The sequence below is a fragment of the Lissotriton vulgaris genome, chromosome 2_2, assembly GCF_964263255.1.
Source record: "Lissotriton vulgaris chromosome 2_2, aLisVul1.2, whole genome shotgun sequence".
In the NCBI taxonomy this organism is placed as follows: Eukaryota; Metazoa; Chordata; class Amphibia; order Caudata; family Salamandridae; genus Lissotriton; species Lissotriton vulgaris.
Genome location: NC_141688.1, coordinates 115521552 through 115541541, shown reverse-complemented (window position 1 = coordinate 115541541; position 19990 = coordinate 115521552). Strand labels below are relative to the sequence as shown.

At 50.0% G+C, this 19990-nt stretch overlaps 1 protein-coding gene across 2 annotated transcripts in view; it reads right to left on the bottom strand.

The window, feature by feature from the left end:
- Positions 1-264: 264 nt before the first annotated feature.
- The window catches only part of IDH3A (isocitrate dehydrogenase (NAD(+)) 3 catalytic subunit alpha), a 142136-nt gene continuing 122410 nt past the window's right edge, over positions 265-19990 (bottom strand). For both annotated transcript variants that reach the window (XM_086959410.1, XM_086959409.1), the window contains 3 exons: positions 2509-2593; positions 1347-1499; positions 265-651 (listed from right to left, as the gene is read on the bottom strand). In XM_086959410.1, coding sequence (XP_086815536.1) covers positions 568-651; positions 1347-1499; positions 2509-2593 — 322 coding nt within the window. In that variant the 3' untranslated portion in view covers positions 265-567. The remainder of the gene's footprint in view (positions 652-1346; positions 1500-2508; positions 2594-19990) is intronic.

The following is a 19990-nucleotide window of genomic DNA, read 5'->3' as shown; positions in this document are numbered from 1 at the left end:
GTAACATACGCTTAGCTTTCTAGTCTTTTCCTGTACATTTACAGTTGCAAAGCATAGAAATCATACTTAGTACATATAGTCTATGATTAAGTCACACCTTTTGGAAATAAACTGGAACCTACGACTAACACTCAGATCCAACGTATTGTGGTTTTGGATCCCTTAGACACTTAAGGCAACTCGTAATGAAGGCCAAAGTCATTTAGCACATAAACAATGAATCAGTAACTGAAAAACACTGTTATGGATCACAAAAAGTAAGCATTTCACAAATCATACTTGTTTATTAAAGCTTTGAATGAGCAACTGCAAATGAATTCCCAAATAGAATTACGTTATACAAAAGAATACATTTTTTCACCGGACACTTATGAAAATAAATAGAATATCAAAATGATAAAATCACAAGCAAGGCACAAAAGAATAATAAGCTTTTAGCTTAGGCTGTGCGTTTTTTTTTAAGGTGCCAAAGCTAAAAACATGTAAATCAAATGATAACTGGAGTGTGATTCTTTGCTTGTGCGGTCACCGGTAGGAGTAACTGCTGCAATGTACATCAGCAACTCTTTAGTCGCTGTCCCGTACCCGGCGACAAATATCATCTGTGAACTCGGAGCACTTGGACTTGCCTCCCAAATCCTTTGTCAGTGTCTAAGGAAAAAGATTCAAAAAAATATATATGAAATTCGTTTTCACAGTAAAGTTTATAAATGCTTTTTGACTAATATTATGAAATACATGACTTATGGAATAATCAAAGATGGTTCCTGCTTTTCTTTCATAGTTCGAGCTCGCAGGTCCGACAAATATTTTTACAGCAGTTTGAGCTGCAGTTTAAATGTGCTGGTATTTTCGCAGCAATTCCATCTCTCAGTGTTTTATCCCGGCATATCACGCTTACCGGTATTAGTATTAGAAAGTCTGCTCCTAATGACAATCTTATGCAAGTCTAGACCTTTCAGCACCAGTAAAGATGGACACATTACACTTCGTTATTTATTCACTATGTGTGATGCAGAGATACAGGAGAGAGATGCATTGTATTGTTTGGTATCTGAGTGCCTGTGCAACTAAACCCAGTGCCCATAGACAGAATCTCTGTAGACATATGTGAATGGGGTGGGGGGTGTTGTGAACTAGAAATGTACACATAAGTAAACTGTATTCCAGGCCCTGCTGAACATTTAAACTATTTTTTTGGTTTTCATATTACATATCAAGTCCTAATTGGTTGAACTTGAGCACTATATTTATAGATCAAAAAGTGTCCAATGGCATTTATTAATACTGTCTACCTCTCAATTTACCTTTGCAGTAAAAGTGTCTCACAAATGGTATTAACATACCTTTCCATCTTTGATTGTATCAAAACATGCTTTTTGAATTTTCAGGCCATAGTCATGGAGTCCCATGTGCCGCAGCATCATCACAGCGCTCAAAAGAAGGGCAGTGGGATTCGCCATATCCATGCCAGCAATGTCTGGTGCTGTCCCATGAACCTACAGATGGGACAAAAAACATGTATCCTGGATCAAGAGTCAACAACACCACCCAATCTCTGCAACACAAAAGGCCAATCAATACACGAACAATGCAAAGTCAAAGTATTAAAAAACTGCCTTTGAGAGTGGATATTTAGTGGCAAATTCACACAGGTGCTGGACATATAGAGCATTGGTAGTGGAGGGCATCACTAGTCAATGTAATTATTAAGTTCAAATTCAACTTAGGTAGGGCACTGTACTTAACTAAGATGATGTCAATATGCAAACAATAATGCACAGTGGAATGAGGCCAAATTTGAAAATGGTCAGTGGTGAAAGACCCACAATGCTTCGGCCCAGGTTCTGCGGGTTGATCAGGTCTAATGGTTCATAGCACTGCCACTCCCATTTGCTTCACAGCATGATCACTGCCTTAAATGTCAATTGTCCTGACACTGAAACACCCCTGTGGAACAGACTCCTTGTACTGGGGTAGCAAGACGAGCTTGACGAGTAACCCTCTTAACAGCCCGATGATTCTCTTCTGGTGGGAAGAGGAGTATCTCACGGAGGTGCAGCTACCGGCCTTTCATGGTCACCAAGAGAAAGCGGGGTTGTGATACAGCGTCAAAGCGGAGATTAACAGAACACAAAATCTAAAAACTGATCACAATAGATTCTGCAACTTGTGACATATTAGTTCCTCCTTAAGAACAGATCTTGTAATACACTAATTTCACAAATGAAACTAGACAAAGCGCAACGTAAGATGTGGCCGATACTGGGGGTCTACAATAAAACTCTAGCTTTGCCTAGGTCCTTGCAGTATGACCTTTGCTTTCAGAACTTGTAAAAATGTACCACGCCTTTGACAGTGGAACTCTGATGTTGGAAATCCTTGATCGATAGGGTGTGAAATGATTGTTCTGTATGTACAATTACCGAAATGCAAATATTCCTCAATATTCCTTATATTTACAATGGAAGTAGATTGTACGATATTGTTACAAACAAAATACTTTACCGATTCAAATATAGCAACGCCATCGGCGCCAATGTTTCCGCTCGGTGTCACTCCAAGTCCTCCAATCAAACCTGCACATAAGTCACTGCATAAAAAACAATCAGAAATGTTAAATTAGCTCATTGTATAAAAAGCATGTGGCTGTTATATCGACTTGAGCGTTCACCATGCTTGACAATACATGATCTATAGCAGCCGCTTAACATTTAAGAAATATGCCATTCAAAAATAAAATTGTAAAATATTCATTTCAATGGAACTTCTCTTACACAGATAGCTTTGAAGCGCGTTTAAGTGTTTCAGTATTTGTACTCCAATAAATCAAAATGTAAAACATGTATGACCGTAACACTCTAGCCACTATTAGGCTCCATAGAATCAATTGTGTCTATTTATATGTATTCAAATATGTTAACTCCTGCAATATCGTTTCCGCCTTTCATCATTCTCTTTTTGTTCGAGACTTGAGAGAAAGGAAACACCCAGCATTGATAATCCCATGTGGATGGAAAGACTACTGCACAGGTTCAGTAGGGTGAGCTTTACCTACAGGGTGCAGGGGCTCATAGTGACAAGGGGCCACCAAGACAACGTGCCACAGTGAAGTGAGACACGCTGTTCTTAGGGGCTCACGGTAGAAAGGGCTTACCAAAACAAAGTGCCACAGTGAAGTCAGACAAGCTGTTCTGAGGAGCTCACGCTGGCCAAGGCCACAAAGGCTGGGGGCCGCAGTGAAGTCTTAGGGGCTCACAGTGACAAAGGGCTACAGAGAAGTCAGGTACGCTGGTCTTAAGGGATCACAGTGACAAGGTGATCTATCGCAGCTTTTTGTAACAGGGCAAGAACCTCCTTCTGAAGGAGAATTAAATGATCTTCTGTGCAAAACCCTTGGCAAGGAGGGAAAGAAGGAGGGAATTCCCTGAAGTGAAGGGCGTACCAATGTTTTACCAGATCTAAAACCCAAAGGTCCGATGTGATCAATTTCCAATCCTGTGGAAAATGGGTAAGCCGGCCTCCCACGTGTCCTACATGATCCAGGATGGCGGATCTAGGGCTGCTTTCCTGCATTACCAGGAGGGGTTAGGAAGGTAGAGGAGGAGGAGGGGGAAGGTTGACGCCCGACTCCACGAAGGCGAACTCTGCCTTTACCCTTATAGGACTTGTACAAGGGGTTTTGTTGTTACTGCTGAGGCTGCCTGAAACTTCGAAAGGAAGACTTCCCAAAACATGGGTATTGTTTATAATAGAGTAGGAGCTCTCTTGCAAAAGCTCCAGAGAAGGGGATCACTGCATCGGACAATATCCCACGTTTTACCCACCATCCACCCGTTTCCGGCGACTTACAAGCATCACTACAAGCAACTAGATTGCAGTAAGAAAAGAAAATATTTTCCACTTACCTAGACAACGCTCTACACTGATACGACCGGGACCTCCCTGCCTCATCGACCCCCTCCGGGCTGGGCACCTCGAGGACGCAGGCTACGGGCTTCTCCTTCCAGGACTTCTCCACCTCGCCGTTCGCACTGGAGACCCGACGCTCCTCCTGGCCTCTGACCGCCAACGATTAATTCGCCTTGGATTGCCACGGAGACATTAACATTGTGTCTGTGCTCTCTGCTCAGAGGCTGTGTGTGCTGGGCACCCCGTCGCATCAGGGATGCAGCTCTGTTCCGATGAGCCGCACTGAAGTTTTTCCCCTACTCCATGCCGCCTCCCTGCTGATAAATGTGCTGCTTGCTTCTCTCCTCCTGCGGTAGGCCAACGATTGACCTGTGACGGCCGACCCAGCTGCTGGTTTGTTTAGATCTCCTTCGGCAGAAAGCGGCAGCATCTTCCTAATCCTCCTAATTGCCACAGAGTGCCTGGGAGTACACTGCTCATCTCCGCTTCCTCCGAGTGCCGGTGATCTGCCAGGCGCCTTGGAACGTTCCAGCGCTCCGCTCCTTCCATGGCTTGCCCAGTTCACCGCACAGCTCTCCAGGCCCAGTTCACCGCCATGATGCTGGATACTTATGACCCGACTGCCCGACCAACATCTGCGATGACCCCCACCGGATAAAATTGCTGTTGGTGTGTTGATCCCACACCGACACAAGGTGAGACCTGCCTCTCTTGCGCTGCTGTGTCTCAGCTCAGCGCTTTAGAACCGGCATTGCTCCCGCTCTCCCTAACACGCCTCAGCTCACTTGACTTTGTGAGTTAGGACTCACGAGATCGGCTGACTGGTTCCGAGCGGAGATTGCAGGCTGAGCTTTGAAACTCAGCACCGGCACCAAGCGAGGCCTTCCTCGCCAAGACCTGAAATGCCTTAGTTGTTTAGGTAATTGAATTGTTTAACTCAAGAGAAGACACTTTCTGGGAGCGCTGATTTTAAATTTTAAATTGGGGTTTTAATATTTATAGTGGCAGGGCAGGGTGGAATTCCAGGAGCGAAACAACGCTGACTTGAATGGACTAGTAACAGCTGCACCGAAATTGCGTGATCCAATCTAGCCGTACAAAATGGTGTCAAAGCAAAGATTCTGACGACTTCGAGGCCCCTCAAGATGGACGTGTTGCCATTAGAATAACAACGCCGCTTTTTCAACAGAAACACGCCTGGTCTATTTTTCCTTTGAATTTTAAACTGCTCCCTTCCTTTAGCCTGGAGCTCCACCTTGTGGCCTAATCCTAAACTTCGTCCCCCTATGTTTATTTTATCCTACATGTCCTGTTAATTTTTCGATCTGCCCCTCATATGCTTTTTATGGTTTTACTTTAAATGTTTCTAACTAGCGTCAGTTATAATATGTCTTTTATGTTTTTTACCCCTTTAGTTATCTTTCACTGCCAATCTTGTAGTGATTTGTGTGTCAACCTCGATACAACCTCCTAGTCCTTTCCCTTCCTAGCCCTCTAGGTTTTCTCATCTGATCCCCTTTTTACACTATGGCCCATGACCTCCTTTTGTGTATTTGTGCTATGATTATTTGATTCGCTGGACTGTTTTTAACAATGCACCCAACTTGAAAATATGTGCAGTTTGATGACCCGGTACTTTTGTTCCTGACCCTAGCGATCCTCACCTTGTGTAGCTTTGAGGGGATTGATTGTTTGCTTTGGTGGGGATATTTTCAACATTGCTATAATTTTCCTCCCCCCATATGTAGCGGTGATGTGATTTGTTTGTTTCACTGCATTTTATTCTGCTCATTTCCTTCGTACTTTACTTAACTCATATTCTCTGGACTCCGGCCCCTTTCTCTCATATCATCTCACTTTCCCTTTCTTTGTTCTTTTCCTCTGCCGAATTCTCCCCTTACCCTTTACCAACACTGCGTCCTTCCACTCCTCCCTTTCCAAGTCTCTTCCTCCACAGCCTCAACCAACTGCCTCCCCCTTGACTACGCACGTGACTATTTGACTCTCCTCTCCCCTACATTTGCATTTGCCCATTATGCCGCCTCTCAATATCCCTTACCCCTCCCAGGATCTTTCTCTATCTAAACATGGTCCCAACTCCTGGTCTATTCCGTACCCCTCCAATCTTTCTAAAAACTCAAACACAACCTCCTCATTCGAAATCCTGAAACACTTATTGTTGACAACTATTACAGCCCTACTGCCCCCATTAAAACGAATTACATCCTCTACTCCAAACGCCCCTTTAAATGGAAAAGAATTTTCACACAACATCTCCCAGTCACTAAAACCTCCAAAATACCCCATGGCGACAAACTTTCCACCACTCCCTCTCCAACCTTTTGTGGGGAAATCAACATCTCCATTTTTAAAACTGGTAACATCCTCATCCAAGCGGCCGTACCCCATCTTAACACCTTCGAACTCCATTTCAGATCCCTGGCCATCCAACTTTCCAATTCCACCAATAGCCTCCCATACCCTCCACCTCCTCTCTCCCCACCAACCCTGCCCCACCAGCCCACCTCTCCCACCCTTGACCTTTCAACATCCAATGACACTATACATAAGTTGTCACCCATCCCCTCTTTCCTCACTATGACCTCCCCTCTCCCCTTGATCCTCTCCTCACCCCCTCAGTCCCAATCCCCCTTGCTCCCACCCAGCCCACCCATTCCCCTCACTATTACTCCACCCTCCTGGCCCTCTCTCACAGTCTCCCCTTCCATTCCTCCTCCAACCCCCCCTCACTCCTCCTCTCCCTACTCATCCTCACTCACGCCGAATAACAATATGTTATGTTATTTCCATTTCTAGAGCGCACAGCTGCCCCAGCAAAGGGGCGTCCCGGCGCTATATCTGGGGAAGAAACACAACTCAGTCAGGGCGAGAAAAGAATTCAAGCAGAGAAACCCTAAGATCTAGTGGGAAAAATGAAAGTCTTCACGGCTCTCCTAAATGCTAGTAGCTCATCCATAGCACGAATATGGGCAGGAAGAGAGTTCCACAGTTTAGGTGCGAGAACTCTAAAAGAACGACCACCTGCTCTGCTTCTCTTGAAACGTGGAACAACGGCTAAATTTTGCCCCAAAGACCTCAACTGCCGAGGAGGAGCATAAGGAGAAATAAGATGTTGCAAAATCTGAGGCGAAGATTGTTTCAAAATTTTAAAAGATAAACACAAGGTCTTGAATTCAATTCTCTGAATCAGGGGTAGCCAATGAAGCTTACGGATAGTTTCTTTGGCCGAGCAAAATCTAGGAAGGCCTACCAGCGCCCTGGTAGCCGCGTTCTGAACGTGCTGCAGCCTGGTAGTTTCCACCAAATTGGCTCCAAGCAAAAGTGAGCTCGCATAATCAAGTCTAGATAGTATGGCAGCCTGAATTATCAGCTGTCGGGTAGGGGCATCAAAAAATTTCAAGATCGGCCTTAGCCCGCGTAGGATCCCGAAGCAGGTGGCTGCTACTTTTTTTGTATGGATGGAAAAGCTGAGGGAGGGATCCAACCACACCCCTAGATTTTTCACCTCAGCTGCCGGAGTGGGGATAGGGCCTAGTTCTGATGGCCACCATTTGTCACCCCAGAGATTGCTCTGCTTGCCCACAAACAAGACCTCGGTCTTTTTAGCGTTAAGCTGTAGGCAGTTGGCCGTCATCCAGCCAGCCACTGCACTGAGACCCTCACGGAATCTAGTAGCCTCAGGGTCTGAAATGAGGACCATTTGGTTTTGTGTTGATACCCCTTACCTGGTCCTTTGGATTTCTGCTGCTTTCCAGTGACTCCCTGCACTCAAGGAACTCCGTAGCGCCTCGCCGGACCCGCTTCGCGGGTCCCGCAGCGCTCTTAACTGCTGAAGCTGCTGGCCGTGTGGGCGCATCCCTAGGAGGAACGCGGGGCAGGTGAAAGCGCGGGCGGGGCTGCGAGCATACAGGCAGGGACTCCAGTGTCCAGGAGTCCCTGCGCGCCCGATCTATTACACCTGGGCTTCTCTCCCAGCTGGCCACGCCCCCCGCCAACGGAGTGAAATACGGGCTTTGTCTTCAGCCCACCGGGACCATTTGGTGTTGTGTTGATACCCCTTACCTGGTCCTTTGGATTTCTGCTGCTTTCCAGTGACTCCCTGCACTCAAGGAACTCCGTAGCGCCTCGCAGGACCCGCTTCGCGGGTCCCGCAGCGCTCTTAACTGCTGAAGCTGCTGGCCGTGTGGGCGCATCCCTAGGAGGAACGCGGGGCAGGTGAAAGCGCCGGCAGGGCTGCGAGCATACAGGCTGGGACTTCAGTGTCCAGGAGTCCCTGCGCGCCCGATCTATTACACCTGGGCTGCTCTCCCCGCTGGCCACGCCCACCCGCCTATCTGCCTATCAGCCATTTGCACGTTGTCTAAAGGAGACCAGTGGAACCGCAGCGCGGGAGTGCGCCGGGAGAAGCCCGGGACAAGGGCGGGACCGTCTGTGGCCGTCCGGGGACGACCGAGGACGGGACGGGCCACCCCCCTTTCATCTGGATTTTGTGACTCTCATTTACGTGAATCCCACCTAAAGATAAGTATTCTCTTTTCAATACATTGCAATATATCACCCCCTGTTTGATAAACACCTGCTATTATGTCTACAAGGGGTAGCCGGAGTAAAACTGCAGCAGGAGGAGCCAAGGTTACTGGTCCTATTGACAATTTCATCACAAAAGCAAATGAGGCTATAGACCACGAAATATCCTTATTGGAAGGACGAGTTTCTCTAGAACTGGCAGAGGCGTAAAGGTCGTCATTGGGTCTGTTTGCCTCAGCCAAAACACCTCACCGAGATTCTGAAACACTTGTCACGCCTGGTGTAATAGTGGAAATACATAGTATGCCAAACATTGTAGACTTATCTGCAACCCAGTCATTTTCGGATTCACAGTTGAGCCTGGAAAAATCACCAAACTTAGACTTGTCAAATGATTTTGACACAGAACTAGCTATGGTGACTGAGTCAATTCCAACAGCAAGTCCTGCAATCGTCCTGAACTTTATCATGGTAGAGACACCTCAAGTTATTTCTAATATTGATATTGTAAGCAGTTCCATTGCCAATCATACCCCGACTATAAATCTGGACCGGGTAGTTGCAAACCCCATCCCTGATACACCTACTGTCATCAGTAACACACTGGATGATTCAACCTCCATCTCAAGAACTCTGAGAGGTTTAAGGGAGGGGGCTATACAGAAACGACTGCCCCAAAGTTTAAATACCAATTTAAATACAAATACAACTATCCCTAGGGAAAATCCCCAGGTACAGAAAAGGCAGGGGAGACGTTCAGCAAATTGTTTTAAGAAAGGCAATAAGAAAGGGACCACTGATTCTGCACGCTTAGGGGAAATGTCTAGTCTGGGTTTGACATGCAAAGATTGTACCTCTAATAGCCAACTAATAATGAAGGTTGGGGAACTTGTGAGCGCCCATCTAGCCACCATAGATGCACGATTGGGGTTGATAGAAAAACAACTAACTGAACTAAGTATTATAGTTAGAAGTCCCCCTGTAAAAGCATCATCCTTTTCGAATGTAGCAAAACCTTGTCCCCCCCCCCAAAAAAAACCTGTTCAGCCAGCAATAAAAACCATGCCAGCTTCCACCACCACTACCAAACCTAAGGCAGTTTCAACGACTAAGGATTTGGTAACAAAACCAATAGTACCCACCCCAACCGTAAAATTGCAAGGTAATAACCCAAAAACCCAGGGGGAAAGTTTTAAAAAAAGGGAAAGATAAAGTTAATGAGGGGAATAAGGAAAAGGAGTGGCATAAAGGGAAGAAAGGACGATTCGCCGCCAACCTCCCCCCAGGTTCAAGCCCTTTTGTAGTAGTAATGACGGAAGTCCCAGAGACCCCAGATAACATAGATGAGCCACCATGGTCCCTATTAAACAAAGTTACTCACTGGTTGAGTAACAATAGGCCCTTACCCCCATACTGCGCAAGTAAAATCCTGACAGTAAGGAGAGTACCCTGGGTAGGCCATGAGAAAAAGAAAGTACAAGGTGATTGTGTGATCATTAATTTCGATGACCCCCGCACAGTAGATTATATCTGCTCCTGGGTTAGTGAGGGATATAACGAGGGCATCGAGACAAGGCATCTTTCATATTTCTACCCACCCAGGGGAAACGTTAGACAAGAACGTTATGATCATGGATTGGATGAAGGATGGTGCCGGGTGGGGCAGAGGGACCTAGGAAACAACTTGGGAGAATGGGGGAGAAACGACCACAGGTATAATAATTATAGAAACTATCAGAGATGTGTTCCAGCGAGGGATGCTACTTGGGGGTTCCCTACATCTAATAGATTCAGCAGCCTGGATATGGTTGATTGACTCCCACCACTAACTGAACCACAAAACACTACACTGGATGTCAATTCTGGGGGAAAGAGAGCAGTGAGGTTGAGCTTGAAAGTACACAAATTGATGAAGTACACCTTAGACTAGTTCGGGGCTTAGTCAGCTTACCGGGCCAGAGGTTGCCCCCGGAAAGGGAAGAACATGTCACCCCTTACGAGCCGGTGGCACAGATGATTCAACACCCGGGTTGTCACATCAGCACTCAGGACACTAACCTAAATATGGGCAGACAACACTCACAGGCGCCAAATAAGGAACTCAGAATCATAAGCTGGAATGTTGCAGGACTCCAGCAAAGGGTCTCTGACTTGGAATGGTTAAAGGTTATCTCGGATAAGGATATAATACTGTTGCAGGAAACATGGGCGACAACTGCGGTGCATATAGAGGGTTTTCATTGTTACTGTATTAAGGCCCAAAAGCCTGTTTTGGGCTGCCCGATTGGAGGTCTACTAATCGGGTTTAAGATAAGTATAGGGGGGTCTATAAAATTGATTCCGTCTAAAAGTGCAAACATTCAGATAATTGAGTACACCCGTAGGCTCCCATATTATTTAATTAACTTTTATAATAATGATTTTAATTCAACTCCGAACAAGAACTGTTAGAACTGGCTATTCCTGGTAGGCTAAGGCTGACGCCAAAGCCAGGCAGAGACCACCATTCTAGTCAGGGCAAGGAAGTCACACGCCAAGATAACCCCTGCTCACCCCCTTGGTAGCTTGGCACAAGCAGTAAGGCTAAACTCGGAGGCAATGTGTAAAGCATTTGCGCCAGCGCACAACAGCAACAACATACTAGGCCCACCACAAAAGAGACTCCGCACAAGGTTATTATAAAAATAACTTTTGTATTATAAAAACATATCAGATAGAGTCCCACATATACATTGTGCCAACTGGCACGGGCAATATTCACAGGGATTATGTACACAAGACAGGGCCACATGGGCCACTGTCATATTCAGATATAGCACTTCTAGATAAAATGTAGAATATAAAATCACTACTAGAATAAAGAATAAATGTAACATAAAATGGTAATCACAAAGATCACAACCAGTATCCACTGGTAACAGGAACCAGGACCTTACTAGGACCACCTGTACTAAAAAGGACAACCACCTAAGAATAAACACATTTAGGGGTATAAACCAGAACACCTTACCCATGATGCATAAAACACATTCAGAGGAGTAATAAAGAGAAAACACATGACGCCCAAGACATTCAGAGGTGTTAAGAATAAAGCACATGATGCAATCAAATACATTCAGGGGTGCAGCGCAAGAAGACACATGATGACTAAACATTCAGAGGTGCAGCGCATGGAAAGAAAGACACATAATGCATAAACCTACACATTCAGAGGTGCATAATAAATCAATAGCGCAAAAACTCACATTAGCAATAACTATTAACAAGCATTGGAAATGCAATAGGGCTCGCATTAGGAAAGTTTGAGCTATTGGTGTTATAAATGAATTATTTTTATTTATGTGTTTTTTTTAAAATAGCTAAATTAATAGCTTCATCGTTTACAATGCCAATAGTTATAACTTTCGCAAATGTGACACCTATAGCATTTGCAATGCAACATGTTTTGTATTTACGTGACTTAGATGTATTGATATTACAAATAACAATGGCTTTTAATTTTTTTAAATAATTAATACTTAATTATTTATTTAATTTGTAATGGCAATAGCTTAAACTTTTGTAAATAACATTTGTGAAGATTATGTTCAGTGTTTTTTATTGTGACGAAAATCCAAGAACAGAAGTGAAATATTAACATCTTTTTGTGATTTGTAATAAAGCGTGAAAGCTTGAAAAATTGAAAGAACATATTTGAACCAGTGATGCTGTGGTTGCGCTGAGTGGTGTGTGCATCGGTGTAGCTGTTTGGTGGGTGCATTGGTGGAGCTTAGTTGGAGCATCGGTGGAGCTGTGTGGTGGGTGCCACGGCGGAGCTGTGTGGTGGGTGCCACGGCGGAGCTGTGTGGTGGGTGCATTGGTGGAGCATTGGCAGAGCTGTGTGGTGGGTGCCTCGGCGGAGCTGTGTGGTGGGTGCCTCGGCGGAGCTGTGTGGTGGGTGCATTGGTGGAGCATTGGCAGAGCTGTGTGGTGGGTGCCTCGGCGGAGCTGTGTGGTGGGTGCCTCGGCAGAGCTGTGTGGTGGGTGCCTCGGCGGAGCTGTGTGGTGGGTGCCTCGGCAGAGCTGTGTGGTGGGTGCCTCGGCAGAGCTGTGTGGTGGGTGCCTCGGCGGAGCTGTGTGGTGGGTGCATCGGTGGAGCTGTGTCGGTGGAGCTGTGTGGTGGCTGCATCGCTGGAGCTGTGTGGTGGCTGCATCGCTGGAGCTGTGTAGGTGGAGCTGTGTGGTGGGTGTATCGGTGGAGCTGTGTGGTGGGTGCATCGGTGGAGCTGTGTAGGTGGAGCTGTGTGGTGGGTGAATCGGTGGAGCTGTGTCGGTGGAGCTGTGTGGTGGGTGCATCAGTGGAGTTGGGTGGAGGGTGCATCGGTGGAGCTGTGTAGGTGGAGCTGTGTGGTGGGTGCATCGCTGGAGCTGTGTAGGTGGAGCTGTGTGGTGGGTGCATCGCTGGAGCTGTGTAGGTGGAGCTGTGTGGTGGGTGCATCGGTGGAGCTGTGTAGGTGGAGCTGTGTGGTGGGTGCATCGCTGGAGCTGTGTAGGTGGAGCTGTGTGGTGGGTGCATCGGTGGAGCTGTGTGGTGGGTGCATCGGTGGAGCTGTGTAGGTGGAGCTGTGTGGAGGGTGCATCGGTGGAGCTGTGTGGTGGGTGCATCGGTGGAGCTGTGTGGTGGGTGCATCGGTGGAGCTGTGTGGTGGGTGCATCGGTGGAGCTGTGTGGTGGGTGCATCAGTGGAGCTGTGTGGTGGGTGCATCGGTGGAGCTGTGTGGTGGGTGCATCGGTGGAGCTGTGTGGTGGGTGCATCGGTGGAGCTGTGTGGTGGGGCATCTGTGGAGCTGTGTGGTTGGGGCATGTGTGGTGGGGGCATGTGTGGTGGGTGCATCGGTGGAGGTGTGTGGGGGGTGCATCGGTGGAGGTGTGTTGTGGGTGCATCGGTGGAGGTGTGTGGTGGGTGCATCGGTGGAGGTGTATGGTGGGTGCATTGGTGGAGCTGTGTGGTGGGTGCATCGGTGGAGCTGTGTGGTGGGTGCATCGGTGGAGCTGTGTGGTGGGTGCATCTGTGGAGCTGTGTGGTGGGTGCATCGGTGGAGCTGTGTGGTGGGTGCAGCTGTGGTGGTTGCATCGGTGGAGCTGTGTGGTGGTTGCATCAGTGGAGCTGTGTAGGTAGATCTGTGTGGTGGGTGCATCGGTGGAGCTGTGTCGGTGGAGCTGTGTGGTGGGTGCATCGGTGGAGTTGGGTGGTGGGTGCATCGGTGGAGCTGTGTAGGTGGAGCTGTGTGGTGGGTGCATCGGTGGAGCTGTGTCGGTGGAGCTGTGTGGTGGGTGCATCAGTGGAGCTGTGTGGTGGGTGCCTCGGTGGAGCTGTGTAGGTGATGCTGTGTGGTGGGTGCATCGGTGGAGCTGTGTCGGTGGAGCTGTGTGGTGGGTGCATCGGTGGAGTTGGGTGGTGGGTGCATCGGTGGAGCTGTGTCGGAGGAGCTGTGTGGTGGCTGCATCGGTGGAGCTGTGTGGTGGCTGCATCGTTGGAGCTGTGTGGTGGCTGCATCGGTGGAGCTGTGTGGTGGCTGAATCGGTGAAGCTGTGTGGTGGCTGCATCGGTGGAGCTGTGTGGTGGCTGCATCGGTGGAGCTGTGTCGGTGGAGCTGTGTGGTGGCTGCATCGCTGGAGCTGTGTGATGGGTGCATCGCTGGAGCTGTGTAGGTGGAGCTGTGTGGTGGGTGCATCGGTGGAGCTGTGTGGTGGGTGCATCGGTGGAGCTGTTCTGGTGGGTGCATCGGTGGAGCTGTGTCGGTGGAGCTGTGTGGTGGGTGCATCGGTGGAGCTGTGTCGGTGGAGCTGTGTGGTGGGTGCATCAGTGGAGCTGTGTGGTGGGTGCATCGGTGGAGCTGTGTAGGTGGAGCTGTGTGGTGGGTGCGTCGGTGGAGCTGTGTCGGTGGAGCTGTGTGGTGGGTGCATCGGTGGAGCTGTGTGGTGGATGCATCGGTGGAGCTGTGTGGTGGGTGCATCGGTGGAGCTGTGTGGTGGGTGCATCGGTGGAGCTGTGTGGTGGGTGCATCGGTGGAGCTCTGTCGGTGGAGCTGTGTGGTGTCTGCATCGCTGGAGCTGTGTGATGGGTGCATCGCTGCAGCTGTGTAGGTGGAGCTGTGTGGTGGGTGCATCGGTGGAGCTGTGTGGTGGGTGCATCGGTGGAGCTGTGTGGTGGGTGCATCAGTGGAGCTGTGTGGTGGGTGCGTCGGTGGAGCTGTGTCGGTGGAGCTGTGTGGTGGGTGCATCGGTGGAGTTGGGTGGTGGGTGCATCGGTGGAGCTGTGTCGGTTGAGCTGTGTGGTGGGTGCATCAGTGGAGCTGTGTGGTGGGTGCATCAGTGGAGCTGTGTGGTGGGTGCATCGGTGGAGCTGTGTAGGTGGAGCTGTGTGGTGGGTGCGTCGGTGGAGCTGTGTCGGTGGAGCTGTGTGGTGGGTGCATCGGTGGAGTTGGGTGGTGGGTGCATCGGTGGAGCTGTGTGGTGGATGCATCGGTGGAGCTGTGTGGTGGATGCATCGGTGGAGCTGTGTGGTGGATGCATCGGTGGAGCTGTGTGGTGGGTGCATCGGTGGAGCTGTGTGGTGGGTGCATCAGTGGAGTTGGGTGGTGGGTGCATCGGTGGAGCTGTGTGGTGGATGCATCGGTGGAGCTGTGTGGTGGGTGCATCGGTGGAGCTGTGTGGTGGGTGCATCGGTGGAGCTTAGTGGATGCATTGGTGGAGCTGTGTGGTGGGTGCATTGGTGGAGCTTAGTTGGAGCATCGATGGAGCTGGGTGGTGGGTGCATCTGTGGAGCTGGGTGGTGGGTGCATCTGTGAAGGTGGGTGCATCGGTGGAGCTGTGTGGTGGGTGCATCGGTGGAGCTGTGTGGTGGGTGAATCGGCGGAGCTGTGTGGTGGGTGCCTCGGCGGAGCTGTGTGGTGGGTACCTCGGCGGAGCTGTGTGGTGGGTGCCTCGGCGGAGCTGTGTGGTGGTTGCCTCGGCGGAGCTGTGTGGTGGGTGCATCGGTGGAGCTGTATGGTGGGTGCAACGGTGGAGCTGTATGGTGGGTGCAACGGTGGAGCTGTATGGTGGGTGCATCGGTGGAGCTGTGTCGGTGGAGCTGTGTGGTGGCTGCATCGCTGGAGCTGTGTGATGGGTGCATCGCTGCAGCTGTGTAGGTGGAGCTGTGTGGTGGGTGCATCGGTGGAGCTGTGTGGTGGGTGCATCGGTGGAGCTGTGTGGTGGGTGCATCGGTGGAGCTGTGTCGGTGGAGCTGTGTGGTGGGTGCATCGGTGGAGCTGTGTCGGTGGAGCTGTGTGGTGGGTGCATCAGTGGAGCTGTGTGGTGGGTGCATCGGTGGAGCTGTGTGCATCGGTGGAGCTGTGTGGTGGGTGCATCGGTGGAGCTGTGTGGTGGGTGCATCGGTGGAGCTGTGTGGTGGGGGCATCTGTGGAGCTGTGTGGTTGGGGCATGTGTAGTGGGGGCATGTGTGGTGGGTGCATCGGTGGAGGTGTGTGGTGGGTGCATCGGTGGAGGTGTGTGGTGGGTGCATCGGTGGAGGTGTGTGGGGGGTGCATCGGTGGAGTTGTGTGGTGGGTGCATCGGTGGAGCTGTGAGGTGGGTGCATCGGTGGAGCTGTGTGGTGGGTGCATCGGTGGAGCTGTGTGGTGGGTGCATCTGTGGAGCTGTGTGGTGGGTGCCTCGGTGGAGCTGTGTGGTGGGTGCCTCGGTGGAGCTGTGTGGTGGGTGCATCAGTGGAGCTGTGTGGTGGGTGCCTTGGTGGAGCTGTGTGGTGGGTGCCTTGGTGGAGCTGTGTAGGTGAAGCTGTGTGGTGGGAGCCTTAACGGAAATTACAACTCTCAAAACAAAAATAATCTATCCTTTAACGATGCTGGATAAATTATGACAAGTGCTTGCTACTGTTCCAACAGATACATGCAGAAAAATATGTAGGACGTTATTTTGGAAGGAAAACTAAATCACAGAAAAGAAAAGAGTACGAACCGTAAATGAGGGAGGTTTGTTTGTTAACATCTGCATTGGGAGAAGGTTTTGTTAAACCTGTCGGTGTTTAATTAATACCGAAGCTACACTATATTTTAAGGAATGACGAATTTTAAAGGTCTGCTTAGAAAATGATAAGTAGCAGGGCAAAATAAATCGCAACAATGTGTGCAGAAAGGAAAGAAAATATATATGAATGTTGTCTGGGCACGGCAACAGCACATGGCAACATAACTGCGCCTTAGCTAGCTACTACACAGTGCACTCAGTACTTAAACCAAAACTCCGAAAAGCCCTCTTAAGAAGCATGGAATTCGTGGTCCTAAGTTATTGAGGCACATTTTTGGGGGAGATGTGTTCCCAAAAGACGGCACACTGATTCACTCAAAAAATGGTTTTACTGACAGAGCGGCATTTATCTTTACAGAAAAGGATACAGCATGCATTCCATGTTTCTTTTCAAGCAGAGCATAAACAGTTGTTGCAGCAAGGGGCGGGAAGATTAGGAGACGAAACTGAAAATACGGCCGGCAGGCAGTGAATAATTAGGAGGTGACAAATGACCTGGGACGGCTGCCTTTGATGTGGTAATGCTAGGCAGGCAGGCAGATGGCTGGTGGCATTGTGCACGCGCTTTTTAGGGCTTGCGCTTGCGCAATGACCTAAAAAGCACATGCACTCAAAGGAATCGCCAGTGGAATCGCCAGTGGTGGTTAAACACTGGATAAGCCCCTATAGAGCTTCCAGCTGTGCGCATGCGCACAGCAGGCGAGCCCTAAAAAGCATAGAAATCACATTGCGCCAACACTACATAAGACACTACCTGTGGCAGTCCCTAGGCCAACTGGCCTTGTGGGGCAAAGATGCCCTGAGTCCAATGTCAGGGCGCGCTGCCATGCAGCGCCAGTCCACAAAAAAAGGAAAGTCTAAACGTGGCAGCTGGCACTAAGTGCTGCGCAGCTGTGAAGGCCTGACACCACTGTGCCCTCGGTGTCCCACATAGGGACTCTCTCCTGAAGTTGCGCCTAAACGGTGCAGCTGCCCACTAATTGCTGGGCAGCTGGAGAAATCATCAACACTGCGGCTGGGGGCTCTCACTAGCCCCTAAACAAACTGCGCCAGGGTTGGAGCAACACAGGCTCTGTCGCAACACATGCCCCCAGCGTTGGAGCTCTCAGGCTCTGGCCACAGAAAATGCCCCCTGAGCCTAGCAGGCTCTTGAAAATGACGGCGGGGTCGTTGGAGCCCCCCTCTGGGGCTCGACATCACACAAATGGCCCCTGGGCCTCCCTGGTCTTTAAACTACGTTGGGGCAACCCGCTGCCAACCGGGGCCGCCCTTCCCGCACCACTCTTCGCCGCGTCGGAGCGGTCCACTGTCACACGGGACAGCTCTTGCCCTGGTGCCTCTACCGGCACCGCCAGCCACATCACGGGCCCCCCCCCCCCCAGCCCTCTTAACTCACCGGGCTGTTCTGCAGGCAGGGGCTCCGGCGCTCTCTCGGCTGCAGCGGGCGGCTCTTCCTCACCCGGTCCCGCTTCCTGGGGCCGGGTCTGCACACGGGCGGTGGCGGAGCTCTTCTCAGGTGGTGGCGGCCTCCTAGATGCAGCAGGGCTCCCTCGCATCACGGGAGCCCTGCCAACCGGCCGCCTCGTCCCCTCGGGGCTCCCTCAGCCGAGAGGAGCCCCGCGAACGGCCGCCATCTCCCACGCCTTCTCCATTCTTCCTCCCCGAGCTGCGGGGGCGGGACTTCCGGCCGGCCGCGCTGGGATTGGCCGGCCGGCCAGGTACTTCCGGGTCGCCGCGGGCAGCGCGGCGGCCCTCGTTAGGAAGGCAGGCGGGCAGAAATCGAGAGGTGGGCACTCGCCAATCAAATAAACAACTGGGCAAATCCAAGTCGGCAAAATAAGCGGAGTGGGCTCCCGCGCCGATCCGCCGCCGGCGTCCAGCAGCAACGCGCTTCCAAGCGCTATAGAGGCACACAAAGCGCTCCAGCACTAGAAGTGCAACCAAAGCGCCATGGGCAGGAAATAAAGCGCTCTCAGCGCTATGAAGGACAAATCCAGCGCTCCCAGCGCTATAGCAAAGAAGAAGCACTTCAAGGTGCTTAGGGGGGCAGAAAGTCGAGTAAAGTCCCCCCCCTCAGCCCAGGCAAGGCAGAGGGGTCCCCCCCAGGAGTCCTCCAGGCATCCAGGGGATCGGCAGCGCCCGCCCCTGGTAGATTCAAGTCAGAAACAAGAACATTTTGGAAGGGGACACAGCCCCTTCTTATACAGTGAAAAGCCTTTGAAGCCTTTGAAGTCTCAGTGTGAGAACCAGCTGGACTGGTTTAGAGGGAAGTCCCTTCAGTATCAGGGACAGAGGTGACAGTCGCCCAGCGGGAGGTGGAGCCAGCTTTGTAGTCAGGCAGGCACAGCCCTTCACTATCAGGTGCCATCTCCTCCCACTTCCCTGGCAGAAGATGCTGCCTTTCATCCATGGTCTGACTCAGACAACCTCCTGGGCTCTCCAGCCCCTGTCATCCTCAAACCAGACAGTCAATCCACAAGCAGGCCCAGGCACTCTGGGCCAGGCTCACCAGCCTATCACACGCTAGCACCAACTTACACAAATATGCCAACTTCCAAAAGTAGTACTTCTCGACTAGACACAGTCATGCCGCATATATCATTTTGCAGCATTCATTCTCACGAGTTCATACATACCAAACTCGTCCCTGCACTCCCCACACATCAGGAACTACCATGGGCATACATATTCCCCATTCATTCCTATGGGAGGGCAGGTCACTCACCACACATACAGAGAGCTCAAGCACTTTACACTGTACCACAGTGAAAAAGTGCGCAGAGGCCTAAAATCCCCAACACCATGTTCCATAAACAGGCTAGGAAAAAGCAAAAAGTCTAGGGGTGAACCTGCCCAACGGGCCGGGTCCAACAAGAACTATATAGAACTCTTCGGAGAATTATCCAAAATAGCGGAAAATTCTCATAATCAGGTGAGCACTAGGACAATTCTTGCAGGAGATTTTAATGCGAAGTTTTAAAAATCTAAAATGGACAACACACAAATAGACAGGGCATTTAAACGTGGTGAAGAATTAGAATGTTTTATTAACGAACATATCCTAATAGATATAATGGATGTCAATAAAAACGAGCCACCTTCTTACATCCCAACCTTTGGAGGTCGAGAATTCTCTAGCACAGTGGACTATATTTTTAGGTCTTCTGACCTAATAGATAGAGTCACGAAGGCTAGGGTTCTTGAGACCGCCTTCGGGGATCATAACGCTTTGGAGGTAAATATTGGTTTAGGTGTCTCCAATGCCTTTGCTCGCACCTTGGGAGTCAGGGACATCATGGCCTCGACTAATAATTTAAGATTTAAATGGCGGGGGGTAGATAGCAGTCAAACAATAAACACAATTATGAGTAATCATGGCTCGCTAGTCAACTCCTGTTCTCTTGTTGATGGGAATCATCAGAGGATAGTAAAAGATTTTGCCACACTCTGTTATATTATAAAA